The sequence below is a fragment of the Loxodonta africana genome, chromosome 14 (genome assembly GCF_030014295.1).
Source record: "Loxodonta africana isolate mLoxAfr1 chromosome 14, mLoxAfr1.hap2, whole genome shotgun sequence".
Classification (NCBI taxonomy): Eukaryota; Metazoa; Chordata; class Mammalia; order Proboscidea; family Elephantidae; genus Loxodonta; species Loxodonta africana.
The window spans coordinates 81669340-81691869 of NC_087355.1; the positions used below are offsets into that span (position 1 = coordinate 81669340).

The following is a 22530-nucleotide window of genomic DNA, read 5'->3' on the forward strand; positions in this document are numbered from 1 at the left end:
AGTAAATTCAGCTTAACGTTTTTTATATTTAGTCCCATATTAATGCTAATTTCTAGAAATGGTTTCATCTGAAATTATGCACCCTGCCACAAAGGAGAAATTGAGAAAATGTATTTATTATTTTCCAGACCTGGTTGTAACAACATGAAATAGATACCCTTATTCCTGTTTTGCAGATAAGGACACTGAAGCAGCAATTGTAATTCAAAGCATCGTCCTTAACTTTTAGCCCTTTCTGACTAAACTTACGTATTTTTCCCTAAACCCACAGGAATATCGAAAACAGAAAAAAAAGTGAAATTGGAAGAAAAAAGCTCAACAACATTTGGTATGAACAGAAAGTAATCTTTAAGCAAAAGACTGTAAAGCTTGGCAGACAGGCAGGACGTAGTCTGTCCCTTACTTTTTACCTGTTAATGCTCATTTAGGTGAAAGTGGTCATCTCTTTTAGTATTTATTAGTGTTATTCAGCTCCAGATGTATGATTTCTTAAATATCTGTTTTGTAGCTTTTAGTATATTTTTTGCCAAGGAAGTCTAAGGCTTTCCCTGAGAATGTTTGTGTTTTTGAACATCTCTAATTAAAATTATGGCTATATAAAAAATACGGCTCCATTTAATACTTTTAAGACTTGGAGGATGGATAATAAATTAAAATAGTTTTTTTTTTTTTTTGGAAGATTCTTTTCTCAGCATACCTGACAAAACAATCCCTGAGTTTTCTGCTGTCGTTTCTGCCTTCTGTGCTAAGTCAGGGAATGATGGGTGATGGTCTTGAGTATTCTACAGATAAGCTGAGTGGAGCCTGGATAATTGAGAGTTGTGAATTTCATGGGTAAATTGTAGGCTGAACCATTCTGAGTTGGAACAATAGCAACTTGAATATATGTAATGAAGCAATTTTTGATAAAATGTTCTAAGATATTACTCTTAATATCCCGTTCCTTTTCTTTAGAGTATGTGTGATTGGGGGAAAAAACTAAAATTTTGGGAAAAGATCATTAAAAATTTTTTCTAATGTTCTCAGCCTTTGTTCTTGTATACATTGGGAAAGTATTGAAAGGCTATTTTATGGATTGACTTGATTTTTTTTTTTTTAATTTCTTCGAAGAAAAAAGTTCAAGTTTTTTAAAACCTTCTAATACAGTTTCTCATTAAATTATATATGGTAATGCTGAGTCTTCTCAATTGGGTCTTTTTAAAATTCTGGGGCTTTATTTCTTGCCACATCAGGAAATTGAGTATATTACTCATTTAAAGATTTTAACTACTGTCTGTGTTAACTTTAAGGTGTCAGGAGTTGGGATTTCTCAACACTGCTAATGAAGATCCCCTCTTATAGTCCAATAAGCTAATCAAGAGTTCAAGACTCATGACATGAACAGTTTAATTGAATCCATCCACTCTGGGCAGGTGACTGGAATAGCTGATTAAAACATAAATGCTGCTTTTAGGTTAACCACCAAAGGAACAGCTCCAGGCTAGTCATGATTATTAAAGTACTTGCTTTTATCGTTTAGGTAAGAGAAAAGAAAAGGATAAGGAAAGAAAAGAGAAGAGAGACAAGGATCACTACAAACCGAAACAGAAGAAGAAGAAAAAAAAGAAAAAGAAATCTAAGCAACATGGTATGTGTGCTAAAGTAGCCATTCCCATTTTTTAAAAATGTTCACATTCTTTCAGCTTTTCTCTTTTCTTTTACCAAAATGGAGGTATGACAAAATCCTCATTGTTGTTGGGAACTGAGAAGTTCCTGTAGCTTTCCTTTGTCTTACTAATTTCAGAAATATACAGCTCTGCTTTATTATGGTCTATCATTTAATTCTTGCAGTGGCTTAGAGGCTTTCACGTCCAGCAGTGTGATGGACTGGCTGGCTACCCAGACCAAGCACCCTTCAAAATTCTGGAGGAGTTGTTCTCAATCTAGAGTAGTATATTCCCTGAAATTAGAGTTCAGTAACGAAGGTGAAATAAAGATATATATATTTTTTTTATTAACTTTTATTGAGCTTCAAGTGAACGTTTACAAATCAAGTCAGACTGTCACATATAAGTTTATATGCATCTTACTCCGTACACCCACTTGCTCTCCCCCTAATGAGTCAGCCCTTCCAGTCTCTCCTTTCGTGACATTTTTACCAGCTTCCAACTCTCTCTATCCTCCCATCCCCCCTCCAGACAGGAGATGCCAACACAGTCTCAAGTGTCCGCCTGATATAATTAGCTCACTCTTCATCAGCATCTCTCTCCTACCCACTGTCCAGTCCCTTTCATGTCTGATGAGTTGTCTTCGGGAATGGTTCCTGTCCTGTGCCAACAGAAGGTTTGGGGACCATGACCGCTGGGATTCCTCTAGTCTCAGTCAGACCATTAAGTATGGTCTTTTTATGAGAATTTGGGGTCTGTATCCCACTGATCTCCTGCTCCCTCAGGGGTTCTCTATTGTGCTCCCTGTCAGGGCACTCATCGATTGTGGCCAGGCACCAACTAGTTCTTCTGGTCTCAGGATGATGTAGGTCTCTGGTTCATGTGGCCCTTTCTGTCTCTTGGGCTCTTAGTTGTCGTGTGACCTTGGCATTCTTCATTCTCCTTTGCTTCAGGTGGGTTGAGACCAATTGATGCATCTTAGATGGCCGCTTGTTAGCATTTAAGACCCCAGACGCCACATTTCAAAGTGGGCTGCAGAATGTTTTCATAATAGAATTATTTTGCCAATTGACTTAGAAGTCCCCGCAAACCATGGTCCCCAAACCCTCGTCCTTGCTCCGCTGACCTTTGAAGCATTCATTTTATCCCGGAAACTTCTTTGCTTTTGGTCCAGTCCAATTGAGCTGACCTTCCATGTATTGAGTGTTGTCCTTCCCTTCACCTAAAGCAGTTCTTATCTACTAATTCATCAGTAAAAAACCCTCTCCCTCCCTCCCTCCCTCCCCAGCTCGTAACCACAAAAGTATGTGTTCTTCTCAGTTTATACTATTTCTCAAGATCTAATAATAGTAGTCTTATACAATATTTGTCCTTTTGCCTCTGACTAATTTCACTCAGCATGCCTTCCAAGTTCCTCCGTGTTATGAAATGTTTCACAGATTCCTCACTGTTCTTTATCGATGCGTAGTATTCCATTGTGTGAATATACCACAATTTATTTACCCATTCATCCGTTGATGGACACCTTGGTTGCTTCCAGCTTTTTGCTGTTGTAAACAGAGCTGCGATAAACACGGGTGTGCATATATCTGTTTGTGTGAAGGCTCTTGTTTCTCTAGGGTATATTCCGAGGAGTGGGATTTCTGGGTTGTATGGTAGTTCTATTTCTGTTTAAGATAACACCAGATAGATTTCCAAAGTGGTTGTACCATTTTACATTCCCACCAGCAGTGTATAAGAGTTCCAGTCTCTCCGCAGCCTCTCCAACATTTATTATTTTGTGTTTTTTGGATTAATGCCAGCCTTGTTGGAGTGAGATGGAATTTCATCGTGGTTTTAATTTGTATTTCTCTAATGGCTAATGATCGAGAGCACTTTCTCATGTATCTGTTAGCTGCCTGAATATCTTCTTTAGTGAAGTGTGTGTTCATATCCTTTGCCCACTTCTTGATTGGGTTGTTTGTCTTTTTGTGGTTGAGTTTTGACAGAATCATATAGATTTTAGAGATCAGGCACTGGTCGGAGATGTCATAGCTGAAAATTCTTTCCCAGTCTTTAGGTGGTCTTTTTACTCTTTTGGTGAAGTCTTTAGATGAGCATAGGTGTTTGATTTTTAGGAGCTCCCAGTTATCTGGTTTCTTTTCGTCATTTTTGGTAATGTTTTGTATTCTGTTTATGCCTTGTATTAGGGCTCCTAAGGTTGTCCCTATTTTTTTTCCATGATCTTTATCGTTTTAGTCTTTATGTTTAGGTCTTTGATCCACTTGGAGTTAGTTTTTGTGCTTGGTGTGAGGTATGCGTCCTGTTTCATTTTTTTGCAAATGGATATCCAATTATGCCAGCACCATTTGTTAAAAAGACTATCTTTTCCCCAATGAACTGACACTGGTCCTTTGTCAAATATCAGCTGCTCATATGTGGATGGATTTATATCTGGGTTCTCAATTCTGTTCCACTGGTCTATGTGCCTGTTGTTGTACCAATACCAGGCTGTTTTGACTACTGTGGCTCTATAATAGGTTCTGAAATCAGGTAGAGTGAGGCCTCCCACTTACTTCTTCTTTTTCAGTAATGCTTTGCTTATCCGAGGGTTCTTTCCCTTCCATATGAAGTTGGTGATTTGTTTCTCCATCACCTAAAAAAATGTCATTGGAATTTGGATCGGAAGTGCATTGTATATATAGATTGCTTTTGGTAGAATAGACATTTTTACTATGTTAAGTCTTCCTATCCATGAGCAAGGTATGTTTTTCCACTTAAGTATGTCCTTTTTAATTTCTCGTAGTAGAGCTTTGTAGTTTTCTTTGTATAGGTCTTTTACATCCTTGGTAAGATTTATTCCTAAGTATTTTATCTTCTTGGGGGCTACTGTGAATGGTATTGATTTGGTTATTTCCTTTTCGATGTTCTTTTTGTCGAGGTAGAGGAATCCAAGTGATTTTTGTATGTTTATCTTATAACCTGAGACTCTGCCACACTCTTCTATTAGTTTCAGTAGTTTTCTGGAGGATTCCTTAGGGTTTTTTGTGTATAAGATCATGTCATCTGCAAATAGAGATAATTTTACTTCCTCCTTGCCAATCCGGATGCCCTTTATTTCTTTGTCTAGCCTAATTGCTTTGGCTAGGACTTCTAGCACAATGTTGAATAAGAGCAGTGATAAAGGGCATCCTTGTCTGGTTCCCGTTCTCAAGGAAAATGCTTTCAGGTTCTCTCCATTCAGAGTGATGTTGGCTGTTGGCTTTGCACAGATGCCCTTTATTATGTTGAGGAATTTTCCTTCAATCCCTATTTTGGTACGAGTTTTTATCATGAATGGGTGTTGGACTTTATCACATGCCTTTTCTGCATCAATTGATAAGATCATGTGGTTTTTGTCTTTTGTTTTATTTATGTGGTGGATTACATTAATGGTTTTTCTAATATTAAACCAGCCTTGCATACCTGGTATAAATCCCACTTGATCGTGCTGAATTGTTTTTTAGATATGTTGTTGAATTCTATTGGCTAGAATTTTGTTGAGGATTTTTGCATCTATGTTCATGAGGGATATAGGTCTGTAATTTTCTTTTTTTGTAATGTCTTTACCTGGTTTTGGTATCAGGGAGATGGTGGCTTCATAGAATGAGTTGGATAGTATTCCGTCATTTTCTATGCTTTGAAATACCTTCAATAGTAGTGGTGTTAACTCTTCTCTGATAGTTTGGTAGAACTCTGCTGTGAAGCCGTCCGGGCCAGGGCTTTTTTTTGTTGGGAGTTTTTTGATTACCGTTTCAATCTCTTTTTTTGTTATGGGTCTATTTAGTTGTTCTACTTCTGAATGTGTTAGTTTAGGTAGGTAGTGTTTTTCCAGGAATTCATCCATTTCTTCTAGGTTTGCAAATTTGTTAGAGTACAATTTTTTATAATAATCTGATATGATTCTTTTAATTTCAGTTGGGTCTGTTGTGATGTGGCCCTTCTCGTTTCTTATTCAGGTTATTTGTTTCCTTTCCTGTATTTCTTTAGTCAGTCTAGCTAATGGTTTATCAATTTTGTTAATTTTTTCAAAGAATCAGCTTTTGGCTTTGTTAATTCTTTCAATTGTTTTTCTGTTCTCTAATTCATTTAGTTCAGCTCTAATTTTTATTATTTGTTTTCTTCTGGTGCCTAATGATCCTTTTGTTGCTCACTTTCTATTTGTTCAAGTTGTCGGGACAGTTCTCTGCTTTGGGCTCTTTCTTCTTTTTGTATGTGTGCATTTATTGATATAAATTGGCCTCTGAGCACGGCTTTTGCTGTGTCCCAGAGGTTTTGATAAGAAGTATTTTCATTCTCGTTGCATTCTATGAATTTCCTTATTCCCTCCTTGATGTCTTCTATAACCCAGTCTTTTTTCAGGAGGGTATTGTTCAGTTTCCAAGTATTCGATTTCTTTTCCCTAGTTTTTCTGTTATTGATTTCTAGTTTTATTGCCTTGTGGTCTGAGAAGATGCTTTGTAATATTTTGATGTTTTGGATTCTGCAAAGGTTTGTTTTATGACCTAATATGTGGTCTATTCTAGAGAATGTTCCATGTGCACTAGAAAATAAAGTATACTTCGCAGCAGTTGGGTGGAGAGTTCTGTAGAAGTCAATGAGGTCAAGTTGGTTGATTGTTGTAATTAGGTCTTCCGTGTCTCTATTGAGCTTCTTACTGGATGTCCTGTCCTTCTCCGAAAGTGGTGTGTTGAAGTCTCCTACTATAATTGTGGAGGTGTCTATCTCACTTTTCAGTTCTGTTAAAATTTGATTTGTGTATCTTGCAGCCCTGTCATTGGGTGCATAAATATTTAATATGGTTATGTCTTCCTGATCAATTGTCCCTTTTATCATTATGTAGTGTCCTTCTTTATCCTTTGTGGTGGATTTAAGTCTGAAGTCTATTTTGTCAGAAATTAATATTGCTACTCCTTTTCTTTTTTGCTTATTGTTTGCTTGATATATTTTTTTCCATCCTTTGGGTTTTAGTTTGTTTGTGTCTCTAAGTCTAAGGTGTGTCTCTTGTAGGCAGCACATAGACGGATCGTGTTTATCCCGTCCGAGACTCTCTGTCTCTTTATTGGTGCATTTAGTCCATTTACATTCAGCGTAATTATTGATAAGTAAGTGTTTAGTGTTGTCATTTTGATGCGTTTTTATGTGTGTTGTTGACCATTTCATTTTTCTGCTTACTTTTTTGTGCTGAGACTTTTTTCTTAGTAAATTGTCAGATCCTCATTTTCCTAGTGTTTGACTTTGTTTGTTGAGTCGTTACGTTTTTCTTGGCTTTTATCTTGAGTTATGGAGTTGTTATCCTTCTTTGTGGTTACCTTAATATTTACCCCTATTTTTCTAAGTAAAAACCTGACTTGTATTGTTCTATATCGCCTTGTATCACTCTCCATATGGCAGTTCTATGCCACCTGTATTTAGTCCCTCTTTTTGATTATTGTGATCTTTTACATATTGACTTCAATGATTCCCTGTTATGAGCATTTTTTTTTTTTTTTAATTAATCTTAATTTGTTTTTGTGATTTCCCTATTTGAGTTGATATCAGGATGTTCTGTTTTGTGACCTTGTGTTGTGCTGGTATCTGATATTATTGGTTTTCTGACCAAACAATATCCTTTAGTATTTCTTGTAGCTTTGGTTTGGTTTTTGCAAATTCTCTAAGCTTGTGTTTATCTGTAAATATCTTAATTTCACCTTCATATTTCCCAGAGGGTTTTGCTGGATATATGATCCTTGGCTGGCAGTTTTTCTCCTTCAGTGCTCTGTATATGTCATCCCATTGCCTTCTTGCCTGCATGGTTTCTGCTGAGTAGTCTGAACTTGTTCTTATTGATTCTCCCTTGAAGGAGACCTTTCTTTTCTCCGTGACTGCTTTTAAAATTTTCTGTTTATCTTTGGTTTTGGCAAGTTTGTTGATAATATGTCTTGGTGTTTTTCTTTTTGGATCAATCTTAAATGGGGTTCGATGAGCATCTTGGATAGATATCCTTTCGTCTTTCATGATGTCAGGGAAGTTTTCTGTCAGCAGGTCTTCAACTATTTTCTCTGTGTTTTCTGTCCTCCCTCCCTGTTCTGGGACTCCAATCACACGCAGGTTATCGTTCTTGATAGAGTCCCACATGATTCTTAGGGTTTCTTCATTTTTTTTAATTCTTTTATCTGATTTTTTTTCAGCTATGTTGGTGTTAATTCCCTGGTCCTCCAGATTTCCCGTTCTGCATTCTAATTGCTCGAGTCTGCTCCTCTGACTTCCTATTGCGTTGTCTAATTCTGTAATTTTATTGTTAATGTTTTGGATTTCTGCATACTGTTTCTCTATGGATTCTTGCAACTTATTTTTCCACTGTGTTCTTGAATAATCTTTTTGAGTTCTTGAACTGTTTTATCAGTGTGTTCCTTGGCTTTTTCTGCAGTTTGCCTTATTTCGTTTCTGATGTCTTGAAGCATTCTGTAAATTAGTTTTTTATATTCTGTATCTGATAATTCCAGGATTGTATCTTCATTTGGGAAAGATTTTGATTCTTTTGTATGGGGGGTTGTAGAAGGTGTCATGGTCTGCTTCTTTATGTGGTTTGATATCGACTGCTGTCTCTGAGCCATCGCAAAAAAAAAAAAAAAAAGATATAGTAGTGGTTTATTCTGTAATTGCTCTCTGAGTCTTATCTTGTTTTGTTTTCTTTCAGTATACGTGGATGGGCTACTAGATTGTGCTGTCTTGTTTGTTGTAGCCCTTTACTTACTTATGACCTATTACCAGCTGGTTTAGGCTGTTGCAAGATATATATGCCTGAGTCTATGCACTGTTGTTGAGTAGAATCTGATTTTGGGTCATCAAGTGTGTGCTGCACCCTAACACCTATCCACCTCGAGAAGTAGTGGTGTTAGTTATGTGCACCAGATTCTAGTAGCAGCTGGGGTTCACCCTCCAGGTGGGGCAGGATGCTGACAGACTTCCCCCAAGTGTCAGTGAGGTAGGTGTGTCTCTATTCCTATAGCACCTTGGTGGGAGGGCACTGCAGCTGTACCTTAGGCCCCCAGTGCAAGTACCTCTACCGATTGGTAGATGTCACTCTCCTTAGACCCCTAAGGCAAGAGGCTAGGTGGTCTGGGGGGAGCTTCAGCCCTCGGTTCCCTGTTGTGGGTCAGTTAGGGCTCTGTTGAATAAGCAGAAATATCAGACCTGGGAAACTTGTTTTTCCGGAAAATCTGCCAAAAAAAAAAACGCAGTGAGATCCCTATCAGAACTGCCTTTGGATTATAACCGCCACCTTTTTCCCTGTAAGGATGAAAGTCCAAGATTTGGATCATATATGCTTGGCTGTAGCTGGTTCTGTGTTTTAAGTCCAATTAGGGATGGATTTTTGGTCCCTGGGTTTTTTGTGGTTCCTTCTCTCAGGCCGGAAGAATGGGTTAGGAAAAGACCAAAACAAAAAAAAAAGGAGGGGGGGAAGCAAAGCGGCCTCGGAGCCGGAGCCGTTCTCCCTCTGGCTCAGGAAATTCCAATGTTAATGAAGCCGCCTGGGAAGGGAGGGGGAGGGTTCAGAGAAATAGGAGAGTAGCACCACAGAATATAGCCAAAGTTGCTTTTCTTTCTTGGAATGACTCTTTTATCTGAGATTCCCGAGGGGCGTGTCGCCTATGTGTGCTGGCTGTGTGGAGATTGCCCCCGAGGGTCTGGCCCGCTGAAGCCGCAGTCAGATCCTCCGCTGCCAGTCCAACGCCCAGCGTCAAGATTCCCCTGCTGGGATGCTGCACTCCCGGCTCCAAAATCAGTCGCTGCCTCCCGGGGACTTCTCATTCCGCCAGCCACGTCGCTGCGCGGCCACCGCGGACCGGCTAGGCCCCTTCCCGGGGTTAGTTCAGGGGAGTAGGGCTGCTCCCCGTGCTTGCGCTGTGACAACGCCCAGTCAAATGCCCGGCGCCAAGGTTCCCCAGCTGGGACGCTGCACTCCCGGCTCCAAAATCAGTCACTGCCTCCCGGGGACTTCTCACACCGGCTGCGTCGCCATGCCGCCTGCGTGGACCGGCTTGGCCCCCTCCCGGGGTGAGTTCAGGGGGGTAGGGTTGCGCCCCTTGTTTGCGCCGTCTGCTCCCCTGGGCCCAGACCTAAGCCAGGCGCCAAGGTTACCTGACTGGGACGCTGGCTCCAGGCTCCGAAAACAGTCGCTGCCTCCCCGTATTTGTTCGTTCTCCTCTCTAAATCTGTGTTTGTTGTTCAGGGTTCGTAGATTGTTATGTATGTGATCGATTCACTTGTTTTTCCGAGTCTTTGTTGCAAGAGGGATCCTAGGTAGCATCTACCTAGTCTGCCATCTTGGCCCCGCCCTCTGAAATAAAGATATTTTTTGAAAAATTTTAAAATACAGAAAGAGTTTGCTGCCAGCAGTCCACCTCTAAAAGAAATTCGAAAAGATATACTTTCAGGCAGAAGGAAATGATGACAAAAGGAAGGCTTGAGATGCCAGAAGTGATGAACAAAGAAAGTATAGATACGTGGGTAAATCTAAACAGACATTGGTAGTATAAAATAATTTGGTCTGTGGAGTACGAAAACCCTGGTGGTGTAGTGGTTAAGTGCTACGGCTACTAACCAGGAGGTCGGCAGTTTGAATCTGCGAGGCACTCCTTGGAAAGTCTATCAGGCAGTTCAACTCTGTCCCATAGGGCCGCTATGAGTTGGAGTTGACTCAAGGGCAGTGGGTTTGGTTTTTTTTGGTTTTGGAGTAAAAATGATATAGAATAAAAATATGTGATCATGATAATTGCTTATAAATCTGGAGTGACATACTTAGATAAAAGTGTTTCTAAGCTTCTTGTTTTGGAGGAGTGGAAGAAATCCCTTGATTTTAGACTTTGATAAGTTAAATCTATGCGTTAAACTTTCTAACTTGAAGACTAAAAGAGTCAGAGCATAGGGTATAATTTCCAAAGTAGAGGGGCAAAACATAATGGAAATCTATCCAAAAGAAGACAAAGGAAAAGAAAAAAATATATATATATATATATATATATTCTCTAAAACGTAAGGATAGAGAAGACAGAGAAATGTTGAAAATGAAAGAATAGAAAAAATATGATAAAAGATCCCATTCAGTTTATATCATCTTAGATATAAAAATTCTAAATTTTATCATTGTATGACATTGTCAAATCTTTCTTAGTAATTAATAGATATTAACAAAACTAAAAATTATTCTGTGTGGATAAGGAAGGTGTCAACAAGCCAAATGATCTAGTAGATGTATACAGAACACTGAACTCAGCCACTATAGAGTACATTGTTTTCTCAGACAGACACAACAAGTTACTGAAATTAACTAGGTGGTGCAGATTAAGCAAATCTTAACAAGTATTAAAAATTGGTATAATATAGACCATGGTTTCTAACCACAATATAGTCAATTAGAAATGTGTATCAAAAAAAAAAAATTTTTTTTAATCAAGAAGATAAATAGGAAGGCCCCATACATTTAGAAATTAAGCAACTCACTTGTAAATAACTCAGGGGTCAAAGAACAAGCCCAAGAGGAAAGTTTAATAAATAAATAAATAAATAAAATTTTAAGAACCTGAGGGATGATGCAAGTGTTATGTGTCAAACCTTAGAGCAGGTCGTTAACGCAGTACTTAGAAGGAAAGGTGCTGTCACGCATGCTTATCAGAGAAGAGTGAAAGTCGGCTACGCTTCCAGCTTAAGAAGTGAGAAAACGAACAAGAATAGATCCAAAGAAAGCAAATATTAAAGACATGAGCAGAAACGAATTTGGAAAAATGTTAGGAAGGATTAAAAAATTGCCAAAATCAGTTCTTTGAAAACACTAGTAAAATCAGCATACCTCTGGGAAGACTGATTGATTAAAAAAGACAGAGTGCACAAAGAGAAGAAGCCGTCATCAGTTCAGGTTGGAAAGTAGCACGAAGGGGCCTTCAGAAATGGTGTTAATACTCTCTGCAGCTGGGCAGTCAGCACCTCGGTGGCCTTAATATCCTTTACGCCATAGCTATACTTTTTGCACTTGTTAAAGATTTAATAAAATAGTTAAAAAAAATAAAAAGTCCACTGGGACAGTTAGCCTTGGTAAATTCTTCAGATTTTAATTCTCCCTGTAGGTCAAAAAATAGCATCTAACTTTTCCACAGAATGTAAAGTTTCTACATTCTCTAAAACTGCAGAGCCATTTTGAAGATACAGGATCAAAATGACATTGAAAAGCTTGAATCCACTTTCCAGAGAGTGTCTTGAGCATTTCCAGGTGCTCCTGTGTCTGTGGTCTCCCAGTCTCTTCCCATCCTCCACCCGCACCCGTTCACACGCAGCTTTGTAGAATCCAAACAGAGATAGCCAGCTAGGGGACTCTGGAGCCGTGCAAACAACAGCCATTCACCAGAAATTCACGTGACTCCTGAACGCCCTCCTGTGAGTGACGCGTCGTAGTACAGAAACGAGAAGCTTCAGACTGCTGATAAGAACTGCCAGCTCACCTGACACCTGGCCGGAGCCTGTTGCGGTAGAGCCGTGAGTTGTCAGTGCAGGAACGGCCAGCCATTTAGGTCCTTTGCTGCTGCATCAGCCAACTGCACTCTGTTCTGGTACTTCCTGGAGACACAGACTCTTACGTGCTAAAATGCCTGTGATAATGGGGGATAGAGAACAGTGAGAGACTGATCAAGAACAGAATCAGAAGGAGACGACACTTGGGAGCACAGTGAGGGACAGGAGAACTTCCGAGATGGGATAGGTGGTAACTCGGGAGAAAGAAGGGTGATTAGGGTTAATAGGGTTTAGAGAAGACTTTGCAAAGAGAACTTGCACCTTAGAATTGTGTGTGACCAGCCCTTGATTACGGTAATCTTTAAAAAGAGCTGTTTAAAAGAATTAGCACTTTAAATGTTTTATATATATATATATATATATATATGTATATATATATGTACTTTTTTTTTTTTTTTTTAATTAACAAGTAAAGAGTCTTGTCTTTGCATCTTAAAATCTTAACTTTGTAAGTAGAGCCCCGGTAGTACTGAAGGTGCCCAGAATCATTGCTATATTTAAACAGCAGGTGTTGATTCTGGTAATCACCAGCATCTTGGTAATTAATTATTACATTTGAGGAGAATTTATTCACCTTGAAAGTGACACTGTTTACATTCATCCTGGAGTGACACATTCCCCCAGATGATTAAATTATAACAGTGTTCTTTATACTGAAATATGGGATTTAAAATAACTTTAAACATTTGAAAGGCATTGTAATTTTAAAGAACTCCCATTCTTACTACATGTGGTTTCTAGTATAATGTTTTTTAATCTGAATTACCACTGTGAGGGAGTTTTAGAAATTACTTCCTTTTTTTCACTATTCAATGTGATTTTGCGTACCCTGCTGGTTGTGGTTTTATCCCAAACACTATATAAGCATTATGTGTACATTGACTCCTTTAATCCTCAAGTTAACTCTTTGCAGTAGGGCCTCTTGTCCCTATTTTGCAAGCCATTAACTAAAGCAGAGAGAGGCTAAGAGGCCCAATGTCACATAGCTAGGAAGTGGTGAAGGGGGGATTCAAACCCGGGCAGTCTGGCTCCAGAGTCTGAATTCTTAACCGTCATGGTCCGTGTTAATCTTATTTCTCATACCTTAAAGGTTGATTATCCAGTGTGTTCTTCCCTTTACCAAGTTTTTACTTGTCTTTATTAGCTTACTAATTTCTTATGGTTATTATTTTAAATGAAGTTATGAAAATAGTAATTTGGGTGCATAGTTTTTATAGTTTTTCCATACAGTGGTAGATATCTTAGTTATCTAGTGCTGTTACAACAGAAATACCACAAGTGAATGGCTTTAACAAAGAGAAATTTCTTCTTTTACAGTCTATGAGGCTAGAAGTCTGGATTCCGGGTGCCAGCTCCAGGGGAAGGCTTTCTCTCTGTTGGCTCTGGAGGAAGGTCCTTGTCATCAATCTTCCCCTGGTCTAGGAGCTTCTCATTGTAGGGACCCAGGGTCCAAAGAACATAGTCCCCTCTAGGCTCTTCATTCTTGATTGCCTGAGGTCCCCATGTCTCTCTGCTTGCTTCTCTCTTTTATATCTCGGAAGAGATTGACTCAAAATACAACCTAATGTTATAAGTTCATTAACAATCCTGCCTCATGAACATCACAGAGATAGGATTTATAACACATAGGAAGATCACATCATATGACAGAATGATGGACAGTCACAATACTGGGAATCATGGCCTGACCAATGTGACACACATTTGGGGGTGGGGGGGACACATTTCAGTCCATAACAGTAAGTTAACATATATTTTGGTTACCAGAATTAATTTACAAGATGTAATACTGTCTGACATTGTGTTCACTTCATGAGTATTAGAAATCATATTAGGATTTAGAGTGACATTTGGGATACTTTTTGTGTAAGTCACTTCATCTCTTTGAATTTCATGTATTTGTAAAGATGGGGAAACTGAGGCATACAGAGTTGAAAAAGGACTAGAACTAGTAATACAAAGAGAATCCAAAGCATTCTATAGTAAAAATCAAAATTCCCCTTTAAGGAGTTTGTGAGTAAGAGTATAAATATGTAGTAAGAATGGTAAGAACCATAGATAAGTATCTTCAGGAAGGTAAGATATATTAAGTGTGGTAAGACTGGTACAAAATAGTTTCTATTTAAAGTTTTGAGGAGCCGGAATGATGAAGGAAGGAGCTTTATGTAGGGGATTACATTTGATGTAAGTATTGAAACATGGCAGTAGACTTTACTCTTAATACCCTAAGGGGATTGGAGTGAAGAGTGTAGATAGGGTGTAGAATGCAAAGAAAAATTGTTCATTTGCTAACATAATATGGTGAGATTAAATGTCAGCCGTGTTTTTTATTTAGCACCAAATTGAGATTTCTATCATTATTTTTACCATCAGACTCTACTACTTCTAGTTTTGCTGGGGAGACAATATAACATAGTAGATAAGCGAACAGCTTCCAAGCCTGAGTATTTGGGTCAAATCCTGCTCACGACACTTACAGCTGGATGGTCTTTGACAAGTTACATAAATTCTGTAAACCTCAATTCCCTCACTTCTTAAATGGGAATGATAGTTTCTACTTTGTAGATTTTATTGTGAGGATTAAACACGGTAATCATTGTGAAGTACTAACCCATCACCTCGCGTTTAAAAACAGTCTCCATCCCTGTGCCCGGATAGCATGGTGTCGGCAGAATCTGCGGTTTCATGTTACCGTGAAGCCGTGAGAGGCAGTGTTACTCAAAGTTTGTTCTGTATACTGGTAACCTCCCCACTCCTGGCTTACTCCGGTAAGGCCCAGGAATCCTGTTTTAACAAGCTTTCCAGGTTGTTTGTGTGGACTTCAGATTTTGAAATCCACTAATAACACGTGTTGGTTAAGAGGGAGCTTCTATAAGTCAGGCTTTCTGCGTTTGAATGTTGACTTTGCCACCAGTAGCTGTGTGCCTTTGAACAGCTTACCTAACCTTTTCTTCCTCAGTTCTTTGATTGTAAAAGAGCAGTAACAATTGTACCTTCCTTATTGGGTGGTTGTGAGGAGTACAGAAGTTTTTTAATAAATGTTGGCGATGCCCTAGTATTTAGGACGACCACTGTATTTGTTTCCCATTGATGCTGTTACTACAAATCAGTGGCTTTAAACAACACGTATTTATTATCTTGAAGTTTTAGAGGTCAGAAGTCCGAATGGGTCTCACTGGGCCAAAACCCAGGTGTCAGCAGGGCTGCGTTCCTTTCTGGAGGCTCTAGGGAAGAATTCATTTTTTTGCCTTTTCCTGCTGGTAGAGGCTGCTCATATTCCTTTGGTATGGCCCCCATTTTCAAAGCCAGCAATGGCTGCTTGAGTCTTTCTTACATCTTATGGATACCACTTCTGCCTCCTCCTTTCACTTTTAAGGACTCTTATTGATTACATTAGGCCCACCCAGGCCAGCTGATGAGCAAGCTTAATTCCACTTTGCCATGCTATCTAGCATACTCGCAAGTTCCGGGGATTAGGATGTAGACATCTTTGGGAGACCATTATTCTGCCCACCACAGTCATCAATTTGAAGTGGACACCCAGTACAGATGAATGTTGTTACTACTCTTCTCTTGTAAGCTTGCTTTCCCACTCTACCTTTTCTCGGCCTTTCCACTCTTTCCCACCTCTTATTTATCCCTTTCCCTACCTCAGTTGATGTCCTTTGCCTCATACTCAGTTGAGGAAATAGAAGCCATCCGATGGGACCTTGCTTATCTTCCATTCACCACATATACTTACTTACTGGACAATATCCATCTTTTCCTCCTCTGCCTCTAGAAAAATGGAGGGAATGTCCTGGCATTTCTTATATTTTTTCTGTCGTGCTTCTTTAGATTAGGTAGATAGTGTGTAAGACCTCCTGTCTTCAAAAAGCCTTCCTCTGAACCCACATTCTTTCTTTGTTTCTCCGCATCCCATTTATTCTTTAGCCCCATCTCAAGAAGCTCACTTTCATCAGTCCATTGTTTAAGCCAGAAACCTGGATACAGCCTTGGTATACCATCTCAGCTGTCCACATCCAGACGGTAACATCACGGCATCAACCTCTAAGTCTTTATCGCAGCTGCCACCACCTCTTGCTGGGATGACTGCTGTAGCCTCGGAACTGGCTCCCGCACTTCTGCTTGTGCCTCCTTGCATTCCATTGTCTAGCCCATACCTGGAGTGATCTTCTCAAGCGGTGATTGCAGCTATGTCACATCCTGCCTTGCCTTAGAACCTTTGAGTGCCTTTTATTGGATTTACCGTAAAACTTAAACACAAAAAAATCTTTACCCTGATCTGTGTCCTGCTACTCCAGCCTCGTTCCTTATCTCCCTCTCTCCCTGTCTCCGGCCACACTCCCTTAGTGTATAAGATATGCTGTGTACTCTTCTGCTTCAGAGCTTCCCCATGTGCCTGGAATCCCCCCACCGCTGCCTTTCCTTCCCTCTTACGCACCTGTATGCATCATCCCAAGCTGAGAACAGAACGTTGACTCGTTTCTTCCAGGACCAGTTAATTTCATTCAGAAGTTTTATTGCTGAAAGGATTTATTGATCAAATTATCCCTGTAGTACTAGGCGTGCAAGACATCATGAGAACCTCTTTATGAATTGCAGACGAAGGTTCCTTTTTATCTTGCATGTCTTACTTCAGATATAGTTGTGGTTAAAATGGGGAGAAAATTTTCAAATAATGCTTTTTTTCTCTTTGTGTAACCAAACAGTTTACTGGTACTGGTTAGAAAATGGAAACCAAAAGGTCAGCAGTTTGAGTCCACCAGGTGCTCTTTGGAAACTGTTGGGCAGTTCTACCTATATGGTCACTATGAGTTGAAATCGACTCGATGGCAATGGGTTTGTTTTTTGCTTTGGTTAGAAAATGTTGGTCCCTACTATAACGTCTGGGGTGTATTTCCCAGGTGTTCTTGCCAAACTCAGCTTTAGCTGCATAGTGATCTGGCTCTTCATGGGTGAGAAGGGAAGTGGGGCATGTTACTGAATGTTTCTGAAAACATGACCTTCTCAGTATCTTTGTAGTGACTCTTCTTGATCACCTGAGACTTTATTAATATTTCTTTTTGTATTTTCTGTTGCAGACTATTCAGACTATGAAGACAGTTCCTTAGAATTTCTGGAAAGGTGCTCTTCTCCACTAACTCGATCTTCTGGGAGTTCTCTGGCTCTGCGAAGCATGTTTACGGAGAAAAATACAACCTATCAGTACCCGAGGGCAATTTTGTCAGTTGATCTTAGTGGTGAAAGTATGTGTAAGCATGTAATGCTTTAAAAAAAAAAAAAAAAACTTAAGATTTTTAGATGTGGAACTGAAAATAAAACACACTTTATTGAGTGCCTATGTGATTTGGGCACACAATTTAAAAAGTTGTTACAGAAGCTAACATGAACATTTCTACATTAGAAATATGAGCTGCTTTTAAAGTAAAATTGACTTTGATACGTCACATTGGGAGAGAGAGTAAAGAAGCTAATATTAGTGTCTAATGTATAATGGGGCCTCTAGTAGGTGTTTTTATGTACATTTTCACATTTGTTCCTCACCGCCAACTTACAGAGTGGGTCTTTTTATCCACGTTTTATAGATGAGGCGGCAGAGGTTTGTAGGTTAAGTAATTTTGGGGGCTAGTGTTAAGCTAAAACCAAGGTTTATCTCAGCTCCGAATGTGATGCGTTTTCTACCAAATCATTTATCACGGTCTTAGAAGTGGACTTGAATTCCTGCTGACTGATGAGCCTGTAAGCAAAGCTCTGGAAATGTGAGCAGGCCAGTGATGAGCACAGTCAGGGGCTGGGCACGCTCCATCAGGCAGAAGGCCATGTCAGAGAGCTTGGCATCGGTCAGATGGGCACGCTCCATCAGGCAGAAGGCCATGTTGGAGAGCTTGGCATTGGTCAGATCTTCCTTCAAGTCCCTGGATTCTGCGTTGTCTTTGCCTTGCCTTTGGTATGATCGAGCCCTGAGCTAGAAGAAAGGGTCAGAGGCTTTAGGCCAGAGGGTCCCACGTGTTAGTGTGCGTGAAAACCCCCTGGAGGGCTAGTTAAAACACAGGTTTATGGGATTCACACTCAATTTCTGATGTAACAGGTTTCCCGGTGATGGTCTGGGAACCATGCTTTTGAGAGTACTGTCTTAGGAAATAGCAATGATAGTTCAAGAGTTAGTTGTTGGAAGGAAACAGGTATTTCTGCGGCCGCTTAATTGGAGCCATTGTTGTATTTAAGTATAAGAGGTAGCTGTTATTGCTTTTCTTAAATGACTTTTAACCCAGTGATCCATTTATTAAATACCTGAATCCCCTAATCTATGTTTAATGCTTGGGAGTTAGTTATTCAAACTGGATTTTCTGGCAATATGTTAAATATGTATGCTAATAACATAATTATTGGTTATTTTGGCCTTGCAAGAATATTTGATATATATACTAATTCCTTTCAAGGACATAGTTTTAAGTTAAATTCATTATTCTCTTGTCATTGCCATCCACTTAATACTGTCTGTATGCTGCAGCAGGACTTGAACCTTGTCCATGATATAGCCTGCCATTTTGAAACATGAGCCTTTCATCCAGGAAATCCCAGAAGAAAATGTTAATTTTAGGTTTAAGCAAGATGATGGGTGAATGAAATTTCCTCTTCAGGTTCTCACAACAAGTCATATGGTTAATATTAGAAATGCTCCCCCCCCAAAAAAAGTTTTCTTATCTAATTAATATACTTGCACCATGTATGTTTTCATGTGTTTCTCTAACATTATCTCACTTCTGCTGACCTTACTTTCTCTAAAAGCCGTAAGATCCCCAAAGAGAAGAGAACATTAATTTTTTTTGTAAAATATTAATTTTTAACAAATAAGAAATAAACTATTGAAAATCCTCGAGTCAGGGAAAAGGAAGCAAGATTAGAAGGTGATAGAGAAAATGCTAAGTCATATGCAACACTTAAAATACGTGAGCTTTTTAGTTTTAATTCAGCCAATTTCCATCTGGTTTAATTAAGTCTGAAATGAACATTTTCTCTCTATATATGACCCCCTGCCTACCTCTTCCATGAACATTCTGGAGTGGCTCTTGTATCAGGCCTCATTCTAAGTACTACACTTGTATCAAACTAGGAAAATTGGAAATCATCAGAAATGAAATGGGACACATAAACATCAATATCCTAGGGATTAGTGAGCTGAAACGGACTGGTATTGGCCATTTTGAAATGGACAGTCATATAGTCTACTCTGCCGGGAATGACAGCTTGAAGAGGATTGGTGTTCCATTCATTGTCAAAAAGAACATTTCAAGATCTATCCTGAAATGCAGCGGTATCAGTGATAGGATACTATCCATATGTCTACAAGGAAGAGCAGTTAATACAACTGTTATTCAAATTTATCTACCAACCACTAAGGCTAGAGATGAAGAAATTTAAGATTTTTATCAGATTCTGCAGTCTGAAATGGATTGAACATGCAATCAGGATGCATTGATAATTACTGGTGATTGGAATGCAAAACGAGAAGGATTAGTAGTTGGAAAATATGGCCTTGGTGATAGAATCAGTGCCAGAGATCGAATGATAGAATTTTCTAGACCAAAGACTTATTCATTGCAAATACCTTTTTTCACCAATGTAAACGATGACTATACACATGGACCTTGCCAGATGGAATACACAGGAATCAAATCGACTGCATTTGTGGAAAGATGATGAAAAAGGTCAATATTATCAGTCAGGACAAGGCCAGGGGGCTGACTGTGGAACAGACCATCAATTGCTCATATACAAGTTCAAGTTGAGGAAAATTAGAACAAGTCCATGAGAGCCAATATATGACCTTGAGTATATCCCACCTGAATTTAGAGACCATTTCAAGAACAGATTTGACGCATTAAACACTAATGACTGAAAAGACCAGACAAATTGTGGAATTACATCAAGGACATCATACATAAAGAAAACAAGAGGTCGTTGAATAGACAAGAAAGAAAAGACCAAGATGGATGTTGAGCAGCTAAAGCAAAAGGAAACAATGGTGAAGTAAAAGAACTGAAGATTTTAATGGGTGCCTCAAGAAAACAAAGCATTATAATGACTTGTGCAAAGAGCTGGAGATAGAAAACCAAAAGGGAAGAACACGCTTGGCATTTCTCAAGCTGAAAGAACTGAAGAAAAAATTCAAGCCTCGAGTTGCAATAGTGAAAGATTCTATGGGGAAAATATTAAATGACTTAGGAAGCATCAAAAGAAGATGGAAGGCATGCACAGAATCATTATACCAAAAAGAATCAACATTCAACCATTTCAAGACGCAGCATATGATCAGGAACCGATGGTACTGAAGGAAGAAGTCCAAGCTGCTCTGAAGGCATTGGCGAAAAACAAGGCTCCAGGAATTGATGGAATATCAATTGAGATGTTTCAACAAACAGATGCAACGCTGGAGGTGCTCGCTCGTCTATGCCAAGAAATATGGAAGACGGCTTCCTGGCCAACTAACTGGAAAAGATGCATATTTATGCCTATTCCCAAGAAAGCTGACCCAACTGAATGTGGAAATTATAGAACAATATCATTAATACCACATGCAAGCAAAATTCTGCTGAAGATCATTCAAAAACGGCTGCAGCAGTATATTGACAGGGAACTGCCAGAAATTCAGGCTGGTTTCAGGAGAGGACACGGAACCAGGGATATCATTGCTGATGTCAGATGGATCCTGGCTGAAAGCAGAGAATACCAGAACGATGTTTACCCATGTAAAGGCGTTCAACTGTGTGGGTCATAACAAATTATGGATAACATTGTGAAGAATGGCAATTCCCCAACACTTAATTGTGCTCATGAGGAATCTCTGCATAGATCAAGAGGCACTTGTTCGGACAGAACAAGGGGTTACTGATTGATTTAAAGTCAGGAAAGGTGTGCATCAGGGTTTTATCCTTTTACCATACGTATTCAATCTGTATGCTGAGCAAATAATCCAAGAAGCTGGACTGTATGAAGAATGGGGGACCAGGACTGGAGAAAAACTCATTAACAACCTGTGTTATGCAGATGACACAACCTTGCTTGCTGAAAGTGAAGAGGACTTGAAGCACTTACTAATGAAGATCAAAGACCACAGCCTTCAGTATGGATTATACCCCAACATAAAACAGAAATCCTCACAACTGGACCAATAAGCTATATCATGATAAACGGAGAAAAGATTGAAGTTGTCAAGGATTTCATTTTACTTGGATCCACAATCAACAGCCATGGAAACAGCAGCCAGGAAATCAGAAGACACATTGTGTTGGGTAAATCTGCTGCAAAGGACCTCTTTAAAGCATTGAAAAGCAAAGATGTCACCTTGAAGACTAAGATGTGCCTGACCCAAGCCATGGTTTTCTCAATTGCATCATATGCATGTGAAAGCTGGACGGTGAACAAGGAAGACCAAAGAATTGATGCCTTTGAATTGTGGTGTTGGCGAAGAATATTGAATATACCATGGACTGCCAAAAGAACGAACAAATCTGTCTTGGAAGAAGTACAGCCAGAATGCTTCTTAGAAGCAAGGATGGCGAGACTGCATCTTACATACTTTGGACATGTTGTCAGGAGGGATCAGTCCCTGGAGAAGGACATCATGCTTAGTAAAGTATAGGGTCAGCAGAAAAGAGGAAGACACTCAGTGGCTGAAGCAGTGGGCTCAAGCTTAACAACGATTTTAAGGATGGCCCAGGACCAGGCAGGGTTTTTTTCTGTGGTACATGGGGTTGCTAAGAGTCAGAACTGACTCGACGGCACCTAACAACAACAGCATTCTGCGTAAGGCAGGTAGCATCGAACAGTGTAAAGGCCTTGCTCCTGTGGATCCTGACACCCTAGAAAGGAGAGACAGAGAGTAAGTTAGAGAGAAATTCTGAATGTGACTAGAGGACAGATTGGCGAGATAGAATTACCACGTCTTTCTCCCAGGGAACATCTGATGGGTTTGAACTGCTTACCTTTCATTTAGCAGCTGAGCGCTTAACATTGTGCCACTAGGGTTCTTTGATGAGCCTCATCCCGTTGCCATCAAGTCGATTCAGCAACTTTTAATTAAGCTTTCTACCATGTATCTTGTGAGGACTCAGTTTTCCCAGCATTTCCATCTAAGCTGTGGTGAGACCTCCGGTAGTAACTTGTGCCCTGTCATTTTTTTACCTTTATCATAAATAAATTTTTCCTTAGGTTAGCCTTGATTTTTTTCTCAATAGCCTGAGACACATGCTTCGAGCATCAGCATATTCAGCATCGTTGACACTATGGCATCAATGCTTCCATAACACAAACC

The 22530-nt window shown here is 39.5% G+C and overlaps 1 protein-coding gene across 11 annotated transcripts in view; it reads left to right on the top strand.

Annotated features, from left to right (window-relative positions):
* PHF20L1 (PHD finger protein 20 like 1) overlaps positions 1–22530 on the top strand; it is an 88172-nt gene that overhangs the window by 53046 nt on the left and 12596 nt on the right. For 10 of the 11 annotated variants that reach the window (XM_010588503.3, XM_010588502.3, XM_023546015.2 and 7 more), the window contains 3 exons: positions 272–328; positions 1520–1627; positions 17297–17461. In XM_010588503.3, the coding sequence (XP_010586805.1) occupies positions 272–328; positions 1520–1627; positions 17297–17461 (330 nt within the window). The remainder of the gene's footprint in view (positions 1–271; positions 329–1519; positions 1628–17296; positions 17462–22530) is intronic. The other variant, XM_010588504.3, reaches the window with a different exon arrangement.